The 27,291-nt window shown below is 50.8% G+C and overlaps 1 protein-coding gene across 5 annotated transcripts in view; it reads right to left on the reverse strand.

Annotated features, from left to right (window-relative positions):
• The window catches only part of INTS3 (integrator complex subunit 3), a 90,001-nt gene that overhangs the window by 15,096 nt on the left and 47,614 nt on the right, over nt 1-27,291 (reverse strand). For 2 of the 5 annotated variants that reach the window (XM_077920729.1, XM_077920731.1), the window contains 13 exons: nt 26,217-26,296; nt 24,460-24,551; nt 23,274-23,395; nt 21,466-21,588; nt 20,001-20,130; nt 15,594-15,648; nt 14,526-14,629; nt 13,069-13,113; nt 11,336-11,455; nt 9,683-9,836; nt 5,803-5,871; nt 2,806-2,881; nt 1,291-1,404 (listed from right to left, as the gene is read on the reverse strand). In XM_077920729.1, the coding sequence (XP_077776855.1) occupies nt 1,291-1,404; nt 2,806-2,881; nt 5,803-5,871; nt 9,683-9,836; nt 11,336-11,455; nt 13,069-13,113; nt 14,526-14,629; nt 15,594-15,648; nt 20,001-20,130; nt 21,466-21,588; nt 23,274-23,395; nt 24,460-24,551; nt 26,217-26,296 (1,284 nt within the window). The remainder of the gene's footprint in view (nt 1-1,290; nt 1,405-2,805; nt 2,882-5,802; nt 5,872-9,682; nt 9,837-11,335; nt 11,456-13,068; nt 13,114-14,525; nt 14,630-15,593; nt 15,649-20,000; nt 20,131-21,465; nt 21,589-23,273; nt 23,396-24,459; nt 24,552-26,216; nt 26,297-27,291) is intronic. The other 3 variants (XM_028709329.2, XM_077920730.1, XM_028709328.2) reach the window with 3 other exon arrangements.

The following is a 27,291-nucleotide window of genomic DNA, read 5'->3' on the forward strand; positions in this document are numbered from 1 at the left end:
CCCGCCGGGCTCCCTAGTCTTGCGGATAGCAGCCTGTTTTGGGGGCTGGGGTCGGGGGAAGCTCGGGCTTCCCCCGCCCCAGCCCCGCGCCTGGGGGAAAAAAAATTCTTTATCCCCCCCCAAACTAGGTGCGCCCTATGGGCCGGTGTGCCCTGTAGGGCGAAAAATACAGTAGGTTAGGCTGTGAGAGAGAGTGTGACTGGCCCAAGGTGAGTTTTATGGCTGAGTGGGGATTCAAACCCCAGTCCCCGGGGTCCTAACCAGGGAGAAGATAGATAGTTTAATTAGACAGATAGGTAGACATGGACCCTGCAATGTCTCTGTTTCTGGAAATTAAGCTAGGGAGAGACGCATTTCTAGACGCCGAGACTCAAGACGATCTGAAAAGGAACACCACATTATATGGAAACCTGTGGTTCTTAATCCATGGCATGAGGAAAGAAACACACACAGTGTCTCCTCCGGGAAAACCTGAACAGTTTCTTCCTTCAAGTATTCTGGAGCTGAGCTCTGTCACTGAAAACCACTACGCAACACTGGCTCTCAGTATGAAAACATAATAAATAGACTAAATAGCGGCAAACGCACACACTTTCTGGTGCCATCGGGCAGTGTTTTCCAATGTGTGACTGCATCCTTCTTGTCAACCATTGTCAGCGAAAAAAGACTTGGTCACATGAAAGGAAGTCTAGAGTGATGGATCCCACCAGGTCCCAGGAACCTTCCCAGGGTGCGAGTTTTTTGGGGGGTGTTCTGCCAGTATGTTTGGGCACCAGGTAAGAGTCAGGGTTGATGGAGTCCTGCGTAAGAGGCCAGGAGACTGGGGAGGTGCGTCCAAAGGAGTAGATCTTCATTCGTAATTTGTATTAATTGTTTTATTGGGTGTTTTGTGCCGTTCCTGCTTTAGTTTGTCACATGCCGCTTAGAGAGATATTCCTATACTAAGCGGTACAGAAATGGTCTATGTAAGCAAAGCCCTAAATGGCCCGGGACCCAAGTACCTATAGGTGCGCCTTCCTCAATGAGGACTAGAATCTTCCCCCAGTATCAACCATCTCAGACCCTGTAATTGGTGAGAGAGCAACTTGGTTGGCATTGACCTGTGACAGGGCCTTCTTGGTGGCGGCTCCCACAATTGCAAAATGGCCTGCCCGGTGAGTTCTGTCCACCTCCCTCACTACTGGCTTTCAGGAGGACTTTAAAGGTGGTGAAGAATTCCTATTTTGCCCGGTTGTGCGTCCCTCCTAACCCTGAAATGGCCAGTGGCGAGGATGCTCATGCCACGCTCACCTTTATACTTGAGATGCTGGAGGATGGGGATGATGGTCTCCAGGGGGATGTTGTGGGCCAGAAACAGCTGCCACGTGCAGTATTGCTCAAAGGTCTCCCACTCCAAGCTCTGAACTGGAAAAAGTGGGCAAGGGGGAAAGAGGGAAGGCAGGAAAGAGCCTGGCTGTCAAAAACGTGGCATGGCAACTCAGTTCACAGTGTCTTGCATAGTTTCATGCATAATTGTAACCACTCTGGTTTTTTCCTTTTCTTTACCAATAGCAGCATATGAATATTTTTAGGAACAAACAAACATCATCATCATCATCATCATCATCATTATTATTATTACTACTACTACTACTACTACAGTCATAAAAAGGTAAAGGTAAAGGTACCCCTGCCCATACGGGCCAGTCTTGCCAGACTCTAGGGTTGTGCGCCCATCTCACTCAAGAGGCCGGGGGCCAGCGCTGTCCGGAGACACTTCCGGGTCACGTGGCCAGCGTGACAAGCTGCATCTGGCGAGCCAGCGCAGCACACGGAACGCCGTTTACCTTCCCGCTGGTAAGCGGTCCCTATTTATCTACTTGCACCCGGGTGTGCTTTCGAACTGCTAGGTTGGCAGGCGCTGGGACCGAACGACGGGAGCGCACCCCGCCGCGGGGATTCGAACCGCCGACCTTTCGATCGACAAGCCCTAGGCGCTGAGGCTTTTACCCACAGCGCCACCCGCTTCCGGTGGCGGACACTACAGTCATACCTCGGGTTAAATATGCTTCAGGTTGAGTGTTTTCAGGTTACGCTCCGCGGCGACCCGGAAGTAACAGAACGCATTACTTCTGAGTTTCGCCGCTCGTGCATGCGTAGATGCTCAAAATGATATCACGTGCATGAACGGAAGCGGCGAAACGCGACCCGCGCAGACACGTGTTATGTTCTACTCAGGATGTGAACGGGGCTCCGGATTGGATCCTGTTCGCATCCAGACGTACTACTGTATTTAATGCAGAGCTCCCAAACCTCTGCAGGGCCACCATCTACTCGGTTCCATAAACTCACCCCCAGTGTCCCCTACCCTATAAAAAGGATTCTCTGGGTTTGCACGTCCCACTAAGGAAGATGGTAATGCAATGAAATTCAAAACAGAGGCAATTAATTGCGCGTTCATTCAAAATCCAATTCAACAAACCAGATGAGCTTGATTCGGTGATATGATACCAGCTTTTCAAAATCTGATTAAGTCACTGGCACTTCTTGTGCCCCATGTCACCCCCCTTGCCACTTTGTGCCCCCCAGGTAATCCCACTGCCCACCCTGAGAGGCTTAGAGATGGTAACTGGACCCCAATGTCCTCCAGAGAGCTTCAGGGATGAGGGAGGATTTGAACCCAGGTCTCCCGGGTCCTAGCCCAGCACTCTAACCACTACTATAAGAATGAGCGGAAGGGTCTATCTAAACGCACTCCTTATCCCCCCCCCCCATTTAACCAAGACTTCGTTTTTTGGCACCGAGCCCCCGCCAAGACCAACTCACTCAGAATATTGAGGACGGAGTCCTTCCGAAACATCACCAAGTTCCCCATCATAACGTGGCAGACCAATTCCTGGAGCTGGGGAGAAGAGAGAGCGGGAGTCAGACTCACAGATTTAGGAACAAGGCCACCAAGCGCAGGCCGCAGCCGAAGAGAAACGCAGGAACGTGAAATACACATTAGGAAGATAGGGAGAAACTAAAAGCTGCCCTATACAGTAAGTGAAACATGCATCTAAAAGTGGAACCTTCACTCGAGAGGGCTCACACCACCTGGCCTGAGCCGAGCATCCTTCAGTGTGGATTTACCGTATTTTTCGCTCCATAAGACGCACCTGACCATTAGACGCACCTAGTTTAAGAGGGGGAAAGGGGGAAAGCCCCATTTTGGGGGGATCAGCTCAAAGTTGTTTTACGGTGCGAATGCAGCCTAAGTCTTCTTCCTCGGCAGGGAGAAAATGCTACAGTATGAATACACCAAATGTCCACAAAGTCTCTGACACCCTTAATTTCCACGCACACACCCTCACCCACCCCCACCTTTCCCCACTGACCCCACAATGCAGCCAAGGAACCAATGAAGCAGGATGGGGGGAAATGAGAGAAAGGGACGAGTGATGGAAACTGAGGCAGGGCTGGGAAAGGCACAAAGGTGGACGGGGGTTAGGTCGGGAACATCCGGAATGGGGCAAGAGCCCAGCAAGGAGTCAGATCAGGCGGGGAGGGGGCCTCCCACCCACCTTTTCCCACATGCGATACCATCTCGCTGTCTGCCCTGGCCAGGAAAACCTGCCCAAGAGACCCAGCCGTCCCAAAGCTGGCATGGGAAAGAAAGCGCTTGATGAACGAAGCAGATACGGATATATTAGGGGACACAAAGGTTTATTTTTGGGGAGAGGGGAACAGCCTGTAGGCCCAGCCAGGCTCAGAGGCAATACACATGAGGCAAAAGTACTGCCTGCCAAGACACACACACACACACACACACACACACACACACACACAAAAACCTCTCCCACTTTGGCTATTTTTGGGTCACTCCAAACGGGCACCATGGCAACCTATTTGCATTGGCACCGCACGCCAGCCCTGCTCTCTCAGGGGGCTCTTTAGCCCAGAGCACTGCTCTGGAGCTGTTACAATTTCTGGAAAAGAAAACAGGGAAGAGGCCTGCAAGGTGGATGTCCTGCCCTCTGGCCTGAAGATCAGGGCTGGGGGAAGAGGAGTTGGCCGCAAGGTCTCCATGGCAAAAGGAAGGGCGCCCAGGGCATGTGCAGAGGCCCACGCTTTTTTCTTTCTTTTTGAAAAGGCTGTGCCCTGGGTGTCAGGAGAAAGGGCTCCCGTGTAGCCCCGGACTGACCCAGAGCTGAACCAGAGTCACCATCAGGAGAAGATCTCTCCCTATGGCTCTCTCTGCGGCTGTGTTCGCGCCATGCCTTTAAAGCAACCACACACACCCCAGCAAAGAATCATGGGAATTGTAGTCTATCTCTTACATACAACTGCCAGCACCCCTTAAAGGTAAAAGGTAAAGGGACCCCTGACCATTAGGTCCAGTCGTGGCCGACTCTGGGGTTGCGGCGCTCATCTCGCTTTATTGGCCATGGGAGCCGGCGTACAACTTCCGGGTCATGTGGCCAGCATGACTAAGCCGCTTCTGGAGAACCAGAGCAGCGCACAGAAACACCGTTTACCTTCCCGCCAGAGCGGTACCTATTTATCTACTTGAACTTGATGTGCTTTCGAACTGCTAGGTTGGCAGGAGCAGGGACCGAGCAACGGGAGCTCACCCCGTCATGGGGATTCGAACCGCCGACCTTCTGATCGGCAAGTCCTAGGCTCTGTGGTTTAACCCACTGCGCCACCCGCGTCCCTGCCACCTGCGTCCCTTGTTAAAGGGTGCCAGCACCCTTTAGCAAACTACAATTCCCAGGATTCCTTGCTGGGGTGTGCCTGGGTGCTTTTTAAGGTGCAAACGCAGCCAGAGGCTAAGAAGCAACATAGTGTCAGGCTGTGATCCGGGCGCCCAGGGTTCGAATCTCCGCTCAGCCATGAAAGATGCCGGGGAATCTGGGGCCAGTCGGTCTCTTGGCCTAACCTAACAAACAGGGTTGTTTGTGCGGATAACATTGGGGAGGGAGAACCTCGAGCTACTTAAATGAAAGGTGGAATATAACTGCAATAAACAGAATGGATAAAAACCCTGCCCGTCCACGCAGTGGGCGTGCAACATCTGACCGTGGTCCGGGAGGCTGGCCGGGGCTGGGAGAGGGAGAGAGGAGGGAAATCTAGTCTGATCTACTCCCAGAAAGACAGGACCACTCCAGTCATCAGTCTCTCCAGCCCCAGAGGCAGGCACGCTGGTGCGCTCCAGACGCTGTTTGACTGCAACGCCCAATAACCAGCATGGCTGATGGTGGCTGATGGGAGTTGCAGTTCAGAAACATCTAGAGCAGCGGTTCTCAAGCTGTGGGTCCCCAGACGTTGTCGGACTACAACTCCCATCATCCCTGACCACTGGTCATGGGAATGATGGGAGTTGTAGTCCAACAACGTCCGGGGACCCACAGGTTGAGAAACACTGATCTAGAGGGCCCCACAGGCTCCTAGACACATGTCCCAACCAATCAGAGATCACGTATTAAATGTGCTTAGAGGTGTAAGCAGAGAAAGGGAATGTGTGGCCTTTCTGATATTATTGGATTCCAGCTATCATCAGCCCCAGACGACAGGGCCTATGGTCAGGATGATGGGAGGTACAGTCCAACCACATATGAAAGGCCGCATGTCCCACATCCCTGCTTTGGAAGAGAGGATGGGGCTGACCACTAATCGCACCTCTCTGTTTGGAGGATCTCCTCCCAGTTCAGCCTCTGAAGCAATGCAGTGTACCTGGCTGCATTGACACAATACCTGGAGGCAGCTCTCGAAGGAGCAAAGGAAAGCAAAGACACAGGCTCCCCCAGCTCTGACCGATCGTTTCACAAGGAGAGGCCTTACCTGAGCTGAGTCAATGACGGCCACAATCATGTTCAGCAGCTCCCCGCTCCGCAGGGTCTCGTCTGGAAACTTGAGACAGAGGGAGAGGCAATCAGGGGAGAGAAACAACAGACCTAATGCTGCTTTTCAGTCTAAGGAGACAGCGAACGACTACTTTTTGAAGCTCGGTTTATGCAAGCAACAGAACTCAGGCAGGGGTATTGTTTTCGTGAATGTTAAAAAACGTACAAACACTTCCTCGCAGTCGTGGAGGATACAAAGCCCTCTGCGGCCCAGGACCCACGTACATAACGGGGCTGCCTCTCCTGGTATGTCCCACGAAGGACCTTAAGGTCCACAAATGACAACACTTTGGAGGTCCCAAGTCGCAAGGTAGTTAGATTGGTCTCAACTAGGGCCAGAGCCTTTTCAGTACTGGCCCCGACTTGGTGGAACGCTCTGTCACAAGAGACCAGGGCCCTGCGGGACTTGACATCTTTCCACAGGGCCTGCAGGACAGAGCTGTTCCGCCTGGCCTTTGGTTTGGACTCTTATGTTTCCCTCCCCTTATGGTTTTGATCTATGGGCTGCTATTAAAATGAGGCAGCATTTTAAACTGTATTTTAACCCATATTTTAAATTGGTGTTTTTTTCCTTTTCTTCCCCTCCACCTATTATGTTTTTATTGTAATTTTACTGGTGTTATCCGCCCTGAACCCAGCTCTGGCCGAGGAGGGCGGGGTATAAATATTTTTTATTACTTATTATTATTATTATTGTTAATGGAAGAATAAATAAAAGGTCCTGAACCAGCAAAAGCAGCTTCTCGATATTTAAAAATGGCTAAAACTGGCCACAGCAGCCAGCCCAATCTTGGACTACACAGAGGCCTGTGGTCCTGTCCACTATGTGCAGCAGGGGGCGCCACAGGCTGGGTGTAGCTGGCTTGACCTCGTATTGCAATAGGGGAGAGCGAGAGACAGAACAAATGAGAACCGTGCATTGCAAAGCCCAAGGCAATTTGTAATTTGTTGGCAAAGCTGTTTCACTTTGTAAAACAGGTGCCAGAGACGGGGATGGGGCGGGGGCAGGGGACTCCTGACACTTGCAACTACATTCGAAACAGGAAGTGAAACACCAGCAACACAAAGACAAAAATATGGTTTTAGATGTGGCGGCAACTCTCCCTCTTTGCAGAGAGGTCATCGTTCTCTCCCTCTAGCTTGAGCGGCAGAACTATGTCGTCTTCCCATTGTTTTTTGATTACGTCTAGGTCAGGGGTCTGCAACCTTTAAGACAAAAAGAGCCACTTGGACCCGTTTCCGAAGGAAAAAAAACTGGGAGCTGCAAAACTCGTCATTATAAAAATAACTTTTTTTGTCACTTTTTTATTATTTCTTTGTTTGACCCCTCAGAATTACTCCTCCACTTAGAAATAAACGTTAAATTAACAAGTTACCTTTGTGTGTGTGTGTGTGTTCTTCACTCCCCTTCAAAACAGTGACCAGCGTACATGCCCCCTTTCAATGTAGCGGGCGGGCGGGAAGGTGACGTCGGGACGGTGCGTGACTAACACACGCACCGCCCCCATGCAACGTCACAGCCAGTACAGCGCCCGCCACAGTGGGGAGTGTCGGGGCGCACAATGCGCCTCCTCCCCTCGCTAGTATCCGCCCCGGAGCCGCGGCAAAGGTGTAAAAGAGCCACATGCGGCTCTGGAGCCGCGGGTTGCTGACCCCTGGTCTAGGGGGTTTGTGGGGTTTTGGAGTAGTATTTTGTATATTGCGGATACCATCCCTTTGCCGTGTCCCTTTGTTGCTAGGAGGAGGTTTTCGAAGGTTGCCAGGGGCCTTGTTGTTGCTGATTTTACTACTGGGTTGTTTAAGAGGGCATGTCATTGGTGATGTGTTAACCAGGGCATTTGGGTGTCCTCTAGTTTGTCTCGTATTTCTTGTGTTGACAAGGGTTTGTTATTTTTATAGAAGTCTGTTAGGCGATAAAGGCCTTTGGTTTGCCATGTTCTTATCTGGAGGTTTTGTGTTGCGTAATCCCTGGGGGGAAGTCTCTTGGGTTAAGTGGAGGAAATGGACGGGACAATTTTGCGGAGGCTATCGAGGGCCACCCTCCACAATGGCTAGGCTCTGCTTCCGTGGCTGGATGAGAGTCATTCATTTTATTATGCTACGGAGCCACAGCCCTAAAAAAAAAAACTACAACCCTGAGATTCTAGTCCTCATGGTTCTGAACTAAAGAGGAACATAGGGAGATACCTTAGACAACTGGGTCCATCAAGTTCAGTATTGTCTCCGCTCTCCCGGACTTTCAGGCAGGGGATATTCCCAGCCCTACCTGGCAATGCCAGGGAGAGAACCCAGGACTTTCTGTGTCCAAAGCAAATGCTCTCCCACTGAGCTATGGGTCCTTCCCCCAAGGACCAAAGAGAGCAGAGCGATAGACCGGCAACGGGAAGGAAAAAGGCAATGAGGTTCCCGCGTCGAAAAGGGGTAAAGCGGAGGATAATGCGGTCTGGTTGTTCTGGGCGAAAGGCCTCTGGCAAACGAGGGCTTTGCCCCGCCCCACTGGCCTGTCGGCTGCTGAGCGATGGAAGCAATAAAACGTTTCATTAAACCTAACGGCCTGGAGAACAGGCAGCGTAAAACCTCCCCGGAGCCCGGCCGCGTCCAGAGATGGCTCAGGGACTGCGAGGCATATGCGATCGCTCAAGGAGCCCGTGAGAAAAACACACCGGGGGAAGCAGTGTAGGAGGGTGGAAGGGAAGCAAAGGTCCTGGTAGAGGAAAGGGGAGAGGGTGGGGCCTTAAAGAGACCTGCCTCGAAAGAACAGGAAAGCATGAAAAATGCTAGGGGTTGCTGTTAGCTGGGGAAGCCTCCGGATGCTGTCCGACTCCAACTCCCATTAGTCCCAGAAACCGGTGCTGCCAATGGTCAGGGATGATGGAGTTGGGAGTCCACAGGTTCTCCACCCTCTCCTAGACACCTGTACCAGCCAATCAGGGATCCAATAATAATAATAATACTAATAATAATTTATTATCTATACCCCGCCCATCTAGCCAGGCCTCCCCAGCCACTCTGGGCGGCTTCCGACAAAATATTAAAATACTGTAATACATCAAACATTAAAAGCTTCCCTAAACAGGGCTGCCTTCAGATGTCTTCTAAAAGTCTGGTAGTTGTTGTTCTCTTTGACATCTGGTGGGAGGGTGTTCCACATGGCGGGTGCCACTACTGAGAAGGCCCTCTGCCTGGTTCCCTGTAACTTGGCTTCTTGCAGTGAGGGAACCACCAGAAGGCCTTCGGCGCTGGACCTCAGTGTCCGGGTAGAATGATGGGGGTGGAGACGCTCCTTCAGAGATACTGGACCGAGGCACTTACAGTGCAAAGTAGCGATGGGGAGACCATGGTCTTCTCTAGCTGTTACTGAGACTCCAATTCCCATCAGCCCCAACCAACACGGTCATGGATGATGGGAGTCCAGAAACATCTGGAGGGCCACAGGTTCACCATCCTTTCCTAGACCCCTGTCCAAGCCGATCAGGGATCACGTATTAAATGCACTTACAGAGGCGCAAAGCAGGGATGGGGAGACTGTGGCCCCCTCTAGCTATTGTTGAAACACTATCTCCCATCAGCCCCAACCAGCATGGTCAGGGATGATGGGAGATGGAGTCCAGCAACAGCTGGAGGGCCACAGGTTCTCCTTGCTCCTGGGGCAGAATGTTACCAAACTGGTCGCATCCATCTGTGATAGGAAGCTTGCTTTTCCCCCCTGCTGCACAACCAGAGTGAGATGATGGGGTAGCAGAGCAGAGTCCAGTCTGAGTTTCCAAAAGGGATGCAGAGATAGGGCAGCCTTTGCCACCTCTCCCTCTGGGTCTCACCTCAGTGTATATGGAAGGAGTGAGGAAGCAGAGGAGCCGGACGTCGTCCTCCTGGCAAGCCTTCATGTCCATCATCAGGCAAGTGTGCAGGTCGCCCAGTTGCGTGGCCTGGGCAAAGGACTCATAGAGGTTCATTTTCCCAGCCGCTGCTTTGCTGAAATGTTTTTAAAGAGAAGAAAATGGAGGGGAAAGAGCCAAGTGAGCAAGGAAAGGAGCAGAATCCATTCCTCTGTGCGGAAGGAGCACGTGCCTGAGACACGAGAGCTCTAGCTGGTTTTCTTGGGGCTGCGATCTGCCCTTCTCCTATTGTGCCAAATCTGTCCTTTCCTCGCATCCTGATGGCCCCAAAGCCTTGATCCCGAGCTGCGTGGAGCCCTGCCTGCCAAGCTTCTGGCCCTCTCTGAACTCTCCACCCCAGCCTTGTCTTCTCCCTTGCTCCCAAAGTGGCAGAACGACGCCGTCTAGGTATCATTCAGGGATACCACATGCTGCAGGTGGGGGGACATCCTTTGGCTTTTTGTACATTGCTGGAATACCGTATTTTTCGCTCTGTAAGACGCACTTTTTCCCTCCTAAAAAGTAAGGGGAAATGCGTGTGTGTCTTATGGAGCGAATGCAGGCTGCGCAGCTATCCCAGAAGCTGCGCTGCACTCCCTCTCGCTGTTCTAGCTTCTGGCTTAGCCGCAGGCTCTCTCACTTCCCCCACCTCCTGCAAAAGCCCCCAAGAGCCACGCTCCATTTAAAGAGCCGCGCGGAGCGTGTGTGTGTGGCTCTTGGGGGCTTTTTCCCGAGGAGGGAGAAGGGCAACCTGTCAGTGACGGGCTGCCCTTCTCTCTCCTCGGGGAAAAGCCTGCAAGCGCCGCACACACGCTTCACGCAGCTCGTGAAAGGGAGCGCTGAGCAGAGCCTGGGATGCATACAGGCTCTGCTCAGCGTTCCCTTTAAAGAATATTTTTTTCTTTGCATTCCCCCTCTAAAAACTAGGTGCGTCTTATGGTCAGGTGCGTCTTATAGAGCGAAAAATACAGTACATCACAACCATCATCCCTGGGCCGCCAGCAGCAACATCTAGAGGGTTGGAAGTTCACTCCATGTTTGCTGTATGGGCTTTGCCTGGGGATTGTGATATGACAGGCTAAAGGAAAATGCCTCGTTCACACCATGAATTAAAGCACACACCTTCCCCCTGCAAGGAATCCTGGGAACTGTAGTTTGCGAACGCTGAGAACTGCTGCTCTTTGGGCAGTAAACTATGGTTCCCGGGATTTTTTGGAGGGGTGTGGGAAGCCACACCCTCGAATTGCATGGTGTGTGGATGTGATGGCGCACAGTGGAAAGCGGTGAGATGTGAGGTTTCCTCCCCACTGCCTGTCCTGGCCACGATCTCACTAGATGAGGTTGAATGCGGCCCTCCAGGCCGCTCTGTCTGGCCCTCGGAACTCTCCCCAAGCCATGCCCCCGTCTCTGTTTGGCGCCAGTCTGGATAACGTCTCTTGCTATCCTGGACAGATGACAGGGAGGGGTGTGCATGTGTGGAATTGTGTGTGCTGTGCCTTTACATACAAGGTCCCCCATCCCTGACTTAGGTAGTTTCCCAAGGCTTCCCTCTTTAAAAAAAAAAATTCCAGGCTCGCTGATTGTTTGTGCTCTCACCTGGCTTTTAGGTAGTAGAGAAGGTGGTAACCGATCTTGGGCTGCTTCTGGTAGAGCTCTGACAACAGGTCCAGGAGCACGGAGAAGCTGCTGTTATCCTCCTGCATCTGGCAGAGGTTCCTGGAAGGGGGCAGGAAGGGAGGCTGATGCTGTACTGGGTTAGGTTCAAAGACAACCCCACAACCACAGTGTGTATGTGTGGGTGTGTTGTGCTTTTACAGTCCAGGCAGAGATTCCGAAGGGAGATGCCATTTTGTGCCTTAAGCACTGGGGACGTCTATCTGGCAGGTTTCATACTCAGACCCTTGCACTCTCGCACCCAGGGCCCTTCCAACAGAAATTGGCTACAGTGTGCTACAGCCATGCTCCATCGGGGGGCTACTCTCTCTATCAGGCTGCAGAAATGGGAGAGAAGGGAAGCAGGGCTGCTCCATCAGCTCTGCTGACTGGGCTTTCTCTCCCATAGCTGTCGCTTGGCAGCAGCTAGTAGGAAGAACAGCAAGCCGTGATACTCTTGAAGAACAGCTATCCATGGTATACTTGAAAGAACAGCAAGCCATGGTAGTCTTGAGGAACAGCTAGCCATGGTACTCTTGAAGAACAGCTAGCCATGGTACTCTTGAAGAACAGCTAGCCATGGTACTCTTGAGGAACAGCTAGCCATGGTACTCTTGAAGAACAGCAAGCCATGGTACTCTTGAAGAACAGCTAGCCATTGTACTCTTGAGGAACAGCTAGCCATGGTACTCTTGAGGAACAGCTAGCCATGGTACTCTTGAAGAACAGCAAGCCATGGTACTCTTGAAGAACAGCTAGCCATTGTACTCTTGAGGAACAGCTAGCCATGGTACTCTTGAGGAACAGCTAGCCATGGTACTTTTGAAGAACAGCTAGCCATGGTAGTCTTGAGGAACAGCAAGCCATGGTACTCTTGAAGAACAGCTAGCCATGGTACTCTTGAGGAACAGCTAGCCATGGTACTCTTGAAGAACAGCTAGCCATGGTACTCTTGAAGAACAGCAAGCCATGGTACTCTTGAAGAACAGCTAGCCATTGTACTCTTGAGGAACAGCTAGCCATGGTACTCTTGAGGAACAGCTAGCCATGGTACTTTTGAAGAACAGCTAGCCATGGTAGTCTTGAGGAACAGCAAGCCATGGTACTCTTGAAGAACAGCTAGCTATGATACTCTTGAAGAACAGCTAGCCATGGTACTCTTGAAGAACAGCTAGCCATGGTAGTCTTGAGGACCAGCAAACCATGGTTCTCTTGAAGAACAGCTAGCCATGGTACTCTTGAAGAACAGCAAGCCATGGTACTCTTGCGTTTTTGAGATCATGGCCACAAGAAGTTGGAGAAAACTCTGGTTTGTTTTTATTATTATTTTAAAAATGAAGTACTGTGGGGTGTTCAAGTCTCCCCTGGAACCTGGACTCCCCCAATCTTGGAAGCCCACCTGTACCCAGTCAAAGGGACACCTGAAGAGCCCCCTGCTGGTCAGACCAAAGGTCAACACCTAATCCACCCGCAATTCCCACAGCAAGCAACCAGATGAAGAGGCCGCGGAGAAGCAGCCCTTTTCTGCTGCCTGCCCTTCGGCAACTGAAATCGAGGGACATGAGAACTAAAGAAGAGCCTGGCTGCAGGATCAGGCCAAAGGCCTGTATAGTACCCCATCTTGGGCTCGGCGGCTTCGAAATCAGAATGGAGAGGACAGAACGCATGAGACTCACCTAAATATTAGGTAAAGTGGCTTCCCCACGGATTCCTCTAGAGACCTGCAGGGAAATAGAGAGGGAGCGTGTGTCAGGAGAAATAGGCACACCAGGTCAACCACAGCCAGTGTGGTGTAGTGGTTAGAGCATCAGACTAGAACCTGGGGGAGACCAGGGTTCAAATCCCCACTCTATAAGAAGAATTATGGAATATTACTTCAATATATGATTAGAGCGGCGAGATTGTTACATATATAAAGATGGAAAGATACAGCCCTACCGATTATGGAGGAATGATAAAATTATTGGACTTTGCTGAGATGGCAAAGTTAAGATGTTTAATCAGAGAAAAATCATTACGGACATTTATTAAGGATTGGAAACGTCTTACGGACTTTTTGTGTGAAAGAGAAAATGAACTTGTAATAACTGGATTTGAAGAGTGAAAAAATATTGGTTTGTAGAAAACAAAGCAGTTGGATGTCAAGTTGAGTGAATACTTTGAACAGGTTATTATATTTAGCTGACAGGGAATCAGAAGCCTTGTCACCTTTTTCTTCTTCCCTCCCCTTGCCTGCCCCTTATTTCATTTTCATTTTCTTTCTTCCGTTTCTCTCCTTCCTTCTTCCTTCTCTCTGCTCCTGTTTCTTTTTAATTAGATTTTAAAAATATTTATTTTATACTGGTATTGGGTATAAACTTTTGCATATCTTTTTGATGGGTATAAATAAAAATAAAATGGTAATAATAATAATAATAATAATAATAATAATAATGGCCTCGGAACATCCGAGCTACTGGAGTCAATGGCCAGCCAGGTACCTCTACGATGTCCATAGGCAAAATGTGAAGGCCAGAGCCCTCCCTCACAGTTACTCATGAGAAGGTAAGAAAATCTCAGCTGCTGGATCAAGCCAGGGGCCCACCTAGCCCTGAATCCTGTTCTCACAGTGGCCAACCAGATACCCCACAATGAGAAGCCCCCAGGTGCAATTTGGTCCATGTCTGGGTTGGGTCCTTCACGAATTCGTCTGCATGCTTGCAGAGAAGAAGGACCAGCTAGAACAGGGGTCTGCAACCCGCGGCTCCGGAGCCGCATGTGGCTCTTTTACACCTTTGCTGCGGCTCTGGGGAGGATACTAGCGAGGGGAGGAGGCGCATTGTGCGCCCCGACACTCCCCACTGTGGCGGGCGCTGTACTGGCTGTGACGTCGCATGGGGGCGGTGTGTGCGTTAGTCACGCACCGTCCCGACGTCGCCTTCCTGCCCGCTGTCAGATCGGACATTAAGGTAAGAAACAATATATGCAGTGTTATATTTGTTTTAAATGTCGCAATGGTTTTGCGGCTCCCAGTTTTTTTTCCTTCGGAAACGGGTCCAAGTGGCTCTTTTTGTCTTAAAGGTTGCAGACCCCTGAGCTAGAACAACCGAAGAACAGAAAACTGCCCCCCCCCCACTTTCCCCAAACCGCTTACTCTTCTGTGATTTCTTCCGGCAGGACCTCTCCGCGGAAGTGAACTTTGAAGAGCTCCTGCAAGCAGGAAGCGAGGACCGACAGCTGCTCCTGGTCGAAATCCTCCTGTGCGGAAGAGGAAAACAGAACGATGTGAAATTTGGCAACAGGCCGGGGCACTGCCACCCTCCCCACCGTGACGCCTGTCCAGACTGGGTGGGGGATGGTGGCGGCAGCGGTGGCAGTCAGGTGTCAATAAAGCTGAGTCCAATATTGGGATGAGGAGCCGTTTCGCTGCCGGCGCTCAGGGTGGATGGGGTGCCATCAGGAAATGTTGCAGGCACGCTTTAGAATAGCAACCAGTCCCCACCTGCTAATTTAGAGACTGAGTACACCCATTCCCCCTGCAAAGGATCCTGGGAACTCGCCCCTCTCACAGCTCCCATTCCTACCTACCACCCTTAAACTACAGTATCCCAGGAGGGGAGGAGACATTAAATGGGCTTTAAACGCATGGCGTGTACACCAGGTCAGGCCAGACATTTGAAGTGCCATACCACTCTCAACAGTTGGGGTCCTTCCCCGCCAAGAATGCCGAGATCTGTTCTTAGGAGACCCCTATCCCCCTCACAGAGCTGCAATTCCCAGCATGGCTTAACAGTCAATCCCTCTTCCCAGGGAACTCTGGGAATTGTAGTTCTGGGAGAGGAATGGGGTGGTCTCCTAGCCACTTTCAGCACCCTTAATGAACTACAGCTCCCAGGATTATTTGCAGGGGAAGACGTGCCGGTTTAAAGTGGTATCATAACGCTTTAATGTGCCGTGCGAACATGGCCCTTGTCTGCCTTCTTCTGACAGCGACACAGGGCATAGAGAAAACTTCACCGCAGTGTGGCTGCCATGAACCTCCCCTGGCAATTCCTGAGCTGAACTAGTGACCAGAGGGGCGGATGCCACCGGCCTTATTAAGGGCACCCACCTAGCATTTGTCACTCCCTATGTCGGTCCCTCCAGGAGCAACCCCCCCTACCCCCACCCAATATTCGCCCTGCCTCCTTGTGCCACTTTCCAAGAGGAGGGGAGCTGTTACCTCCAGGACTTGGTCCACGATTTCCTGCATGACCTCACACTGAGCTTCTGTGTCGCTGCAGGCCGAGAAAACAAGAGGAAAATCCAAGTTAAAGGAGAGAGGGCGAGAGATAGCAAGGGAGGGAGGGGAAAAGACTGGGGCTTTGCACACCAAGCGAGCTTGGAGCACAGTGAGAGCATCTTCAATCGGCGTAAGCAAAACACCCAGCAAAACCGACACAGAAAGCTGCCCAGCTTTTAACAGCTGGACACCTTCCACCAAAATCAGATCTAATAACCTGGGCACGAGAAAAGCCTGGGTGCTGGATCAGGCCACAGGCCCGCCTAGTCCAGCATCCTGTTCTCGCAGAGGCCAGACGGGATGCAGGACCTGGGAGTGCAACAGGAGTGCTCTCCCTGCTTGTGGTTCTCAGGAGCTGATAGGGAAAGGAGGGGAAAGGCAGCTGCGTCGGCTAAAAGCCATTTGCAGCCTGATCCTCCACGAGTTTTCCTAATCCTCCTTTAAAAGCCATCCAAATTGTTATTGGCTTGGAAGCCCATCATTGATGAGATACACGGTCGGGAGCAAGTGGAGGTCTCGGCGCCAGCAGCGTTGGCCCCACTCGCTGGCAGCCCAGCTCCCACGCTTTGGCAGACGCCTCCCCGTGTTTTGGACCCGTGAGACGTGGGCAGGAAGGGGCTTGGATCGAGAAACAAACCACTGCTTAGGAAACGCCTGTCCTGCACATCCTTCTCTGTCGCAGTTGCAGGTGCCAGAGGCAGCAATGCTTTCAAATACAGGCTGCTCCCCGTTTACGTGCGCCACTTCTGCGTGTGATCGCGCACTGCCGGGAACCCGGAAGCGGTTCCCTGAAATGCGGAGCACCCTGGAGAGTCCTCCTGGCTCGCAAGTAGACCCTCACCAGAGCCCAGAGAGGACGTCCTTTTTAGGATTTTGAGAGGGTCGCCTCACAAGCTGGAGGCACAGCAGGGATTTGCTGAGGCCTCCCACCTAACAGCTGATGTGCTCTTTTTACATCAGCCAGAGAGCATGGTGTGGGGAGAGTCCCAGGGGCCTGACAGAGCAGCTTTGAGGGCCGCATCCGGGCCCTGGGTCTGAGATTCTCCACCCCTGCTATAAACGCTCAACTAAATACAGTGGTACCTCGGGTTACATACGCTTCAGGTTACAGACGCTTCAGGTTACAGACTCCACTAACCCAGAAATATTACCTCGGGTTAAGAACTTTGCTTCAGGATGAGAACAGAAATCGCGCAGCGGCGGGAGACCTCATTAGCTAAAGTGGTGCTTCAGGTTAAGAACAGTTTCAGGTTAAGAACGGACCTCCGAAACGAATTAAGTACGTAACCAGAGATACCACTGTATAATACATATTTGTACTCATTTTATTATTTCTTCATGGGGTTTTTTGGTTGTTCATACAGTAGTACCTCGGTTGTCGAACGTAATCTGTTCCGGAAGATCATTCGACTTCTGAAACGTTCAACAACTGGGGCGCAGAGGGCGGTTGCCAAAGTCAGTGGAGAAAAAGAGAAAAAAACCACACAGAGGAAGCCGTCCGACTTCCAAGGCGCGTTCGAGAACGGAAGCAATTACTTCCGACTTTTCAGCGTTCGGGTTCCGAAACGTTTGGGTTCCGAGGCACTCGAAAACCGAGGTACCGCTGTGTATTGTCGCACACTGCACTGATATTTTTTACTGTTGTTTATTTTAAAGTAATCATTTTATTATGACCCTTTTTTTTGTATGGGATCAGGTTATCAGGCGCACCTGTTTTGTCGTTTTCTTCAGCTTGTAAACCGGCTCGTGAAAAGCAATATAGAAAGGTGGCATACAAATTAAAAGTGAAATGAAAGGAAATCTAAGAATAGGATGAAAGAAGGCTAAATCCTGCCCTAACCCCCGCTGAAAAAATGAACACCGCAGCAGATTCACACAAAGCTACGATCCAGCAAGAAGGGCCAAATGCCAGGGGAAAACAGGAATGCCTGAGCCAGGCACCCAAAGCCCTGTAATGATGTTGCCAGGCATATTTCCTTGGAGGGAGCATTAAAGAGTAAAGTTTCCAGCAATTGCGCCTGTGAGGGTAGCCTCGAGAGCGCGTGAGCAAGGTGATCTCATATGCAGGAAGTTGCCCACACACTTTAAAAGCTCCTCTGTGCACCCATAAAGGAGGCAACACTTATAATTTATTTTTTAATACGAAAGCCGAGAGCCTCGAAGACAGACTGCATCACCAGCAGTGCCAGGGGCCAAGAGAAACTGTCCCACCTACCACACAGAGACGAACAGAGGACTAATTATATTGTACCTTAATGTGGATTTTAATTGCAACCAGTTTGGGCTAAAAAGCAAGGGCGTAAATGCAACTGGTGGGAGCCAGGATTAAAAGCAGACGCACTGGAATCCATGGGACCTCTCTGTCTTCACTTGAAGCCTCGCCATTTGCAAGGGGTCTGACGCTAATCAAGACCAGCAGTCAAGCAACGGGTCTCTCGAACCAGAGATCCCAGAGGGGCGGGGGAGTTTTGCTATCCCAAAAATTCTGGGGAGTGAAATTATCTCTACGGGAAGCACGCAGCAGCATGGAGAGATTGGCAAATGGCAGGGATCTGGCCCAACGTCTCCCTGCAAGCAGCCAAGTCTCTCCCCGCCTCCCCGCCCCGCCCCTTTGCCACGGGTCTCCTTCCTCCCACCCAGCCATAAAGGAAGGGGGGGGGACCCAAAAAACACAAATATGCATCCTGCAGACTCTGCGGAAAACAAACCTATTAAATGCACTTAGTCATGACATGCAAAATTAATGGGGAGTGCAGGGCCAAAAGCTTCCTGCTCCAAAATCCCAGCTGTGGGCCGCCCGATTCCAAGGAGAGGGCGGACTGATTCTGTACTCGTCCTTCTTGAGCAATAGCTACGAATGGCACTCCGGGAAGGAGAAAGCTTGGAGGTCCCAGGTCTTGTGGGGAGAAGGAAGGGAAACGTGGCTGAGACAATTAAACACACACACACACACACACACACACACACAGCCTGCCTTGGTGGTCTTAGGAAAGCTGCTTCCCCGAGCAGCCAACTCCGCAGGGTTGTCGCGAGGGCAGGGGAGGAAAGGGCTGACACGGAGAGCCTGCCTTTAACGCTGACTGATGCTATGGGAGTCACAAACAGCAGTAAAACACACCCAGGACTGACAGTAAGCTGTTTTGACAGTGGAATGGTCTCCCTCGGGAGGTTGTGGACTCTCCTTCCTTGGGGGGTTTTTATAAGCAGAGGTTGGGTGGCCATCTGTCAGGGATGCTTTAGCTGAGATTCCTGCACTGCAGGGGGTTGGAATAGATGACCCCTGGGGTCCCTTCCAAATCTACATTACTGAGATTCCATCACTGGTGACTGGGAAGTCATGTCAAGGCTAGAAATGGCACCCAGGAGGTCCAGCTGGAGAAGGCTTGTTCCTGCACAAAATGATGGAGAGGGCAGGAAGGAATGAAGTGGGGGGGTGTTTGGTGGTCTTCCTATGTAGGGAGGGCGATAAGCTTCAAAAGGAACAGGGAAGGACAAAGAGGCACTGCAGTTTAGGGTTAAAAAAATCATGTTTTGTCACCAAATGCTCGCTCGGGCAAGTCACACGCTCTCAAAACACCGTATTTTTTGCTCTATAAGACGCACTCCCCCCCCCCTAAAAAGTAAGTCTTATGTCTTATGGAGTGAATGCAGGCTGCGCATCTATCGCTGAAGCCAGGAGAGCGAGGGATCAGTGCGCACCGTTCCCTCTTGCTCTCCTGGCTTCAGCGATAGCCACGCAAAGCCTCCTGAGCGCAGTGGGAGCGCTCCTCCCACCGCGCTCAGAAGGTTTTGCGTTGCTTTTGCTGAAGAGGCGCTTGCTGCTTTGCTGAAGAGGCGCTGCACAGAGAGGGAAAGCTGCGCAGCGCCCCTTCAGCAAAGTGGGAGGAGAAACGGAGCCACTTCCATTTCTCTTCCCACTTTACTGGGGAGGCACTGTGCAGAAAGGGAGAGAATATTTTTTTTCTTGTTCTCCTCCTCCTCTAAAACTAGGTGCGTCTTATGTTCGGGTGCGTCTTATAGAGCGAAAAATACAGTAAGCTGATTAGTGAGTTAAGAGAAAAAGCCCTAGACCTGGGAAAGGGAACCTCAACATCCATCATCACCTCTGACCGCAGCCTCTGCTGGCTGCTGGGAGTTGAAGACCAGCTGCATGGGGACAGGGTCACAGAGATACCAGTCACTGGGAAACGCAGGTGGGCTTCCCATTGAGAGATCTGGTCAGCGACATCGAGAGCAGGGTGCTGGGCTGGACGGGCTGCTGGCCGGATCCAGCAGACTCGTCTTCTGTTTTTGTGTGTCTGCCTTACGTAACCACATGCTCCTCAGACCCACAGCCTCTGTACTGACCTCCCCTTCTGCAGCACGAGGACTTTGTCCTTGAGGGTCTCGTCCAACTGGTCCAGGAAAGGGGTGATGTCCACCGGCTCTTCTACGATGGCCTCTTTGATCGGGTGGAACCGGAACTCCCGCTTTTTCCCTGCGAGGGAGGGAGGAACGCCAAGCCGGGTTCAGAGACGAAGCCACAGAAATGCACATGAGAAATGTTAAGCCTCGCTTAATCAGAAAGGCGGATTCCGCAAGGAGATTTGCTTGCGGGATTCCCAGAGGTTGGCCCCTGTGACAATAGGATGCTGGACCAGGTAAGTGTTTGGCCTGATCCCACAGCCAGACTCTTCTGATGCACTTATCCTGCCTCCCTGCATATTCAAGGAGTCGAACCCCAAACATGGAATGCCCTCATTCTGTCAGTGGGATAGCGAGAGAACACATTCAAAAGGAAGCCAGACATTCTCAATGTTTTGGGCTTAGATCTTGGACTTCACCTCTTGCTGGTACAACAACCCCTCCCCACATATGTGGGGCCGGACTTGAAAGGCACGAAAGACCTCTCAGAAACCGTAGACAAGAGTCACCAAGCAAGCCAGCACAAAATATGAGTGAGCAAACCGCTCAACCAGGTTTGTCCTCTTTAGCCATGGTTATGCGTTTCTTTCTGAACACCTAAACCACGGTTAAGGGGTGGATGAAAACCATGCTCTCAAGTGGCTTTGGCCTACGCCCTGGTTTGTGTTAACCATGGTTGAGTGTTGCGCTGAGCAAACCATGGTTGAGATAAGGCTTCCTTTCCTCTCTCTCGGCCCTAAACATGCCTGCCGGGGAACGAGTGTGGTTTGGAATCTTAAAGCAGGGATTCATTCAACATTTAGGATAAGACCCAAACTATAGTTTGCAGAGGGATGCGGGTGGCGCTGTGGGTAAAAGCCTCAGCACCTAGGGCTTGCCGATCGAAAGGTTGGCGGTTCGAATCCCCACGGCGGGGTGCGCTCCCGTTGTTAGGTCCCAGCGCCTGCCAACCTAGCAGTTCGAAAGCACCCCCGGGTGCAAGTAGATAAATAGGGACCGCTTTATAGCGGGAAGGTAAACGGCGTTTCCGTGTGCGGCTCTGGCTTGCCAGAGCAGTGATGTCACGCTGGCCACGTGACCCGGAAGTGTCTCCGGACAGCGCTGGCCCTTGGCCTCTAGAGTGAGATGGGCGCACAACCCTAGAGTCTGTCAAGACTGGCCCGTACGGGCGGGGGCACCTTTACCTTTACTATAGTTTGCAAAAACCACTGTTGCTGTTGTTATTGTGTTTGCCCAGGGCCACAGTTGGCTGGAAACAGACTCTTTGAAAAACAAGACTGTGTGTGAGCGTGGCAGCTCCTCCTCTGTTGCATCTGCAAGAACCTTTCCACATGGACCACACAACTGTGTCCCGGGGAGCAAGAAAGTTGTGGGGACGCAGCGCAACTTTTGCTGAGGACTTCCTCACCTTTGCTGTTCAAGTCCTCTTCGTCGTCGCTGAAGGCGGCCTCTGCGTTGTCGTAGCAACTGTCATCTTTGTCGGACATGTGATTGTCCATCTCCATGGAAACCGGCTCCTCAATTTTCACTGCTAGGAGGAACAGAAAGAGAAGTGGCTGGCAGCGGGGCAAGGAATGCTGGGTTCCCAGAAGCTGTTTTGTCCTGTTCCACGCTGCAAGGCTTTGGTTTAGTGGTAGAGCGTCTGCTTTGCGCACAGAAGGTCCCGGGTTCAATACCCGGCATCTCCAGGAAGGACTAGGAATTATCCCGCCCAAATTCCCGGAGAGCTGCTGCCGGTCAGTGTAGACAGTATGAGCTAAAATGGACCAAAGGCCAGACCTAGTATAAGTCAGCTTCTCCTATGGAAAGCTGCCCTCCCCCCAGCCCCGACTTCAATGTAATTTTCAGAGGCACTTGCCCAATCCTGAGCCATACCACTGCTCCACCTAGTCCAGTGCTGTCTACTCAGGCTGGCAGCAGCCCTCCAAGATTGTGCATCAAATGAAACAGGGAACCTAGACCGCAAAGAACAGGTGCCATGGATCTATTTGTTCTGTCCTTAAGCTGCCCCCCAACTCTCAGCTGTCTGGTAGGTGGCTTCACCCTTCATCAGGAATCGGGACACCCTTGGACGGCTTTCCCTCGCACCCATGGGTGTTGTAAGCAGCACGACCCGGCATTAAATGGCTCGTATTGTCATGTGAATCCAGAACGTGGTTGGCCAAATAAGGAAGCTGTAAGCCAGAAATAAACTGAGGTGTGTTCTTGGCCTATTCCTGGGCTACTGCTCTGGGCTCACCACAAGTGAGGTGGGAGAGATGTTGATAGCTAAGCCACAGTTTTAAAAGACTATGGGTTAGTGCGGAGGGGACGCGGGTGGCGCTGTGGGTTAAAGCCTCAGTGCCTAGGACTTGCCGATCGAAAGGTCGGCGGTTCGAATCCCCGCGACGGGGTGCGCTCCCGTTGTTCGGTCCCAGCGCCTGCCAACCTAGCAGTTCGAAAGCACCCCCGGGTGCAAGTAGATAAATAGGGACCGCTTACTGGCGGGAAGGTAAACGGCGTTTCCGTGTGCTGCGCTGGCTCGCCAGAGCAGCAATGTCACACTGGCCACGTGACCCGGAAGTGTCTGCGGACAGCGCTGGCCCCCGGCCTCTTGAGTGAGATGGGCGCACAACCCTAGAGTCTGTCAAGACTGGCCCGTACGGGCAGGGGTACCTTTACCTTTATGGGTTAGTGCATGGGTAGGCAAACTAAGGCCCGAGGGCCGGATCCGGCCCAATCGCCTTCCAAATCCAGCCCACAGACGGTCCAGGAATCAGTGTGTTTTTACATGAGTAGAATGTGTCCTTTTATTTAAAATGCATCTCTGGGTTATTTGTGGGGCATAGGAATTCGTTCATTCCCCCCCCCCCTTCAAAATATGGTCCGGCCCCCCACAAGGTCTGAGGGACAGTGGACCAGCCCCCTGCTGAAAAAGTTCACTGACCCCTTGGTTAGGGCAACATGGTTTTGCTTCAATAGAGCTGCGTGGCTCCTGCCCGGAACTTTCAGCCACGACATCTAATACGTGATCCCTGATTGGCCGGGGAACTCAACGCCTACCGGATGTTGCTGGACTACAACTCCCATCATCCCCCAGGCACTGGGCATGCCGGCTGTTGGCAGTCGGGCTCTGCATCCCTGACGGACTGCCTTTCTTAGTAATTCCTTAGGGTGCTGATAGGCTATGCTGAGGCAGCCCTGAAGGTGTCGTATAATCCCACCCCCTCCACCCATCTGCCTCGATTCTACCTTCGACGGGAGGCGAAGGGGAACTGCAGAACTCTGGAAATTTCTCTCTCAGCATGGCCCGGAGTTCTTTATCCAGCTTTGGGTTGTCAAAAAGAGGAGCCAGGTGCCTGCAAAAAGCGGAGGGTGATGGTGGTGAAGAAATAGGCAATGCTTTATTTATTACGTTCATATCCCACCTTTCCACCCAAAGGAGCCCAGGAATCAGGGCGGATAAAAATCAACGATTTAATTTTTTTAAAACCAAAAAATCAGATTTTATTTAAATATTTTTTTAAAAAATTTAAATTGGATATTTAAAATAAAATGCTTTTGGAGGAAAAAAATATCTTTCTAAAGATAGTTTTCTATTTAAGTTACATTATAGCCCAGAGGCTATTCATCAGGAAATAAGGATTTGTTTTTCATGTGTGCTGAAACTTCGTCTAAGTTGCGGTTTTTAAAAAAAAAAGTTTAACCACATCCGTTAACAAACGTGGATACATATACTATAATGTTATTGTTTTAGTTAAATAAATTGTTTAAATTGTTATGAAGGAAATGATTGTTTTCCTCCTTCCAATGAAGTACAGCAGAAACTGGTCCAAATATAAACAGTTAACTTATTAAACCTCACAATAATTTCATAATTATCTATGTATTTCTAATAGTATAGCCAAATCAGTCATTTTTGATAGAACTGTAGAAACTACTCTGGAAAAAGTAAACCTTCATCTGGTTGTAAATATTAAGATTATACCACCAGGAATGTCTTTCGGTAAAAATAATAATGATTTAAATCAAGTCTTACTGACTAGTGATTTAAATCGGTTTGATTGAAATCAAATCCACCCTTGCCAGAAATAAACGCAGTAAAACATTAGAATTATGGAACCGAAAGGGGCCACAGGGGTCATCAAGTCCAATCCGCTATGACTCAGGAATATTTTGCCCAACGTGGGGCTCGAACACACGGCCCCCAAGATTAGGAATCTCACGCTCTGCCAACTGAGCTATCCACAGGGGCGAATTAAATTAGGCAGGGAGCAGTTGGAACCCTGGCCCATTGGAAACCTAAGGTTCCTTGCTGACAGAGGCAGTCTGCCTCTGGAGGGAACTGGTGGCTTGAGGACTGGTGGGGAGGTTGGGGACTCATGTCGGTGCCAATAGCTCGGAAAATTGGCCATCTCCTTACGCCAGGACTCGCTTCTCCACGATGTGGGTGAGGGAGTTGAAGACTCCTTGCCGCACGTGGGCCTCCAACGCGGGGTAAAAATTAGGAATGATCTGAAAAGAAGGAGAGAGAAATTTCATTTTATTTACAGTGGTACCTCGCAAGACGAATGCCTCGCAAGACGAAAAACTCGCAAGATGAAAGGGTTTTTGGTTTTTTGAGCTGCTTCGCAAGACGATTTTCCCTATGGGCTTGCGTCGCAAGACGGAAACGTCTTGCAAGTTTGTTTCCTTTTTCTTAAAACCGTTAATACAGTTGCGACTTGACTTCGAGGAGCAACTCATAGCACGCAGTGTGGTAGCCTTTTTTGAGGTTTTTGAAGACTTTGGTATTTTTGAAGCTTTTCCAAAACTTTTCTGAAGCCGTGCTTCGCAAGACGAAAAAATCGCAAGACGAAGAAACTCACGGAACGAATTAATTTCGTCTTGAGAGGCACCACTGTATGAGATTTTTTACAAGCTCCCCAGTAGAGAACATATGAAGAACCCAGGCCAGGGGCCCAACTAGTCCAGCATCCTGTTCTCACGATGGCCAACCAGATGGCCAACCAGGAACCTGAGCACAAGAGCACCTGTCTCCTTGGATTTCCAGCTGCTGCTATTTCAAAATCATCACTCCCTCTGACCACAGAGGCAGAGCACAGCTATCATGGCTAGCAGCCATTGATTGAAACAATTAAGCAAAGCAAAGATTGCATGTAGAATCATGGACGACAGAAGTGGTGTCACAAAGGCAACACAAATCTCAAAGGCCAAAGACTGGTGACTGGGAGCGGCCGCTGGGACCATGTAACACGGGTCCTGAAAGGCCTACATTGGCTCCCAGTACGTTTCCGAGTACAATTCAGAGTGTTGGTGCTGACCTTAAAGTCCTCAACAGCCCTCTATACCTGAAGGAGCATCTCCACACCCATTGTTCAGCCTGGACACTGAGGTCCAGCTCTGAGGGCCTTCTGGCGGTTCCCTCACTGAGAGAAGCGAAGGTACAGGTAGAGGGCCTTCTTGGTAGTGGCACCTGCCCTGTGGAATGCCCTCCCATCAGATGTCAAGGAAATAAACAACTAGCTGATTTTTAGAAGACATCTGAAGGCAGTCCTGTATTGGGAAGCTTTTAACGTCTGATGTTTTGCTGTGCTTTTTATATTCTGCTGGAAGCTGCCCAGAGTGGCTGAGGCAACCCGGTCAGATGGATGGAATACCAACAACAAATAAATTTATATGCCATCTGTCTGGCTGCCTTCAGATGTCTTCTCAAAGTCATATAGTTATTTATCTCCTTGACATCTGGTGGGAGGGCATTCCGCAGGGAGTGCGCCACTACCAAGAAGGCCCTCTGCCTGGTTCCCTGTAACTTTGCTTATTGCAGTGAGAGAACCGCCAGAAGGCCCTCGGAGCTGGACCTCAGCCTCCGGGATGAACAAATATTTGGATAGGATAAAAGAGAAGCGTCATCGGTAAAAGAGAAAATATATAACGGAGATGCACTGGGCGCCTCTGTGGGTGCTTTAATGGGGGACCTGTGGCCCGCCAGGTGTTGCTGGACTACAACTCCCATCATCGCTGACCAGTCACCATGCTGGCTGGGGCTGATGGGAAATGTAGTCCAATCGGGAGATCACCGCTTTACTAGGGATCTGACTTTGAAATGGGGCCAAGGGTGGACCACACATCGCCTTGACTACCATCAGATGTCCTGGGGTGAGGTGGGTGAAGGCTTACCCGACACATGAAGTCCAGCAGAGTGGCGGTGATGGCCGGGTGAGGTTTCATGGAATGGTGCATGACTAGGATGGCTGGCTCTGCAAAGGAAAAGAACAGCCGGCGTTACATTTGAGGAGTCAAATATAAAGGCTTAATTCTTTTCTGAACAACGCTGCCTGTATTAGAAGCACAAAGGGCCGGCGGTTTTGCTCACGTCAATATTTAGGGCACAGGGTAGACATAATCAGTTTCAACATGGAATGAAAATAGTGAACTAGATAAGCAAGTACCATACTTTTCCGTGTATAAGACGCCCCCCCATAAGGCGCCCCCTATTTTGGGGGGGACTCAAAATTAAGAAAATGTGGGGAGGTTGCCCAGAGTTGTTGAACCTTTTTGGGGGGGGCGGAGATCTATCACCCGCCTGCCCAATACTGCCACTAGCACATGTAGCAGAAGCCAAAAATCGTCTGCCCGCTCGCCACCAGCAGCCGCCAATCGCAGCCGCCAATCACCAGAAAATCCACCACTGACAATCTCCTACTCGCAGCAACAACCAATCACCCGTCCCCACTCTGAACTATCCATGTATAAGACAACCTCAATTTTTGAACATTATTTTCGCCTTATACACAGAAAATTATGGTATATGCCCTTCCCGGAGCTACAATTCCCAGAGCGGCTTAACAATCAAACCCTCTTCCCAGGCAACTCTGGGAACTGTAGAGGAACAGGGTGCATGTCTGCTACCAATACTCAGCACCCTTAAACTACAATTCCCAGGATTCTTTGCAGGGGGAGGGAGTCATGGTTGTTAACATGGTACCACAGTGCTTGAAATGTACAGTGCAGGTGGCATGGGGGTCATGTTTGGCTTTTTAAGTTGTTTTGGGTGGTTTCCTGCGGAAAAAAGAGACAAATACCTAATAATAAAATATAATAATAATAATAGCTGTTTTTAATGATGATGATGATGATATTGATAATTTAGAGTAGGTGAAAACATTTGCTACGCATCCCTTGGACGCCACTTGAAGCAACCTTTCCGTTCTAGATTGGGCTGGAAAGAGGCAGGAATCTAGTTGTGTGAGAG

This window comes from Podarcis muralis, chromosome 16, assembly GCF_964188315.1.
Source record: "Podarcis muralis chromosome 16, rPodMur119.hap1.1, whole genome shotgun sequence".
NCBI lineage: Eukaryota > Metazoa > Chordata > Lepidosauria > Squamata > Lacertidae > Podarcis > Podarcis muralis.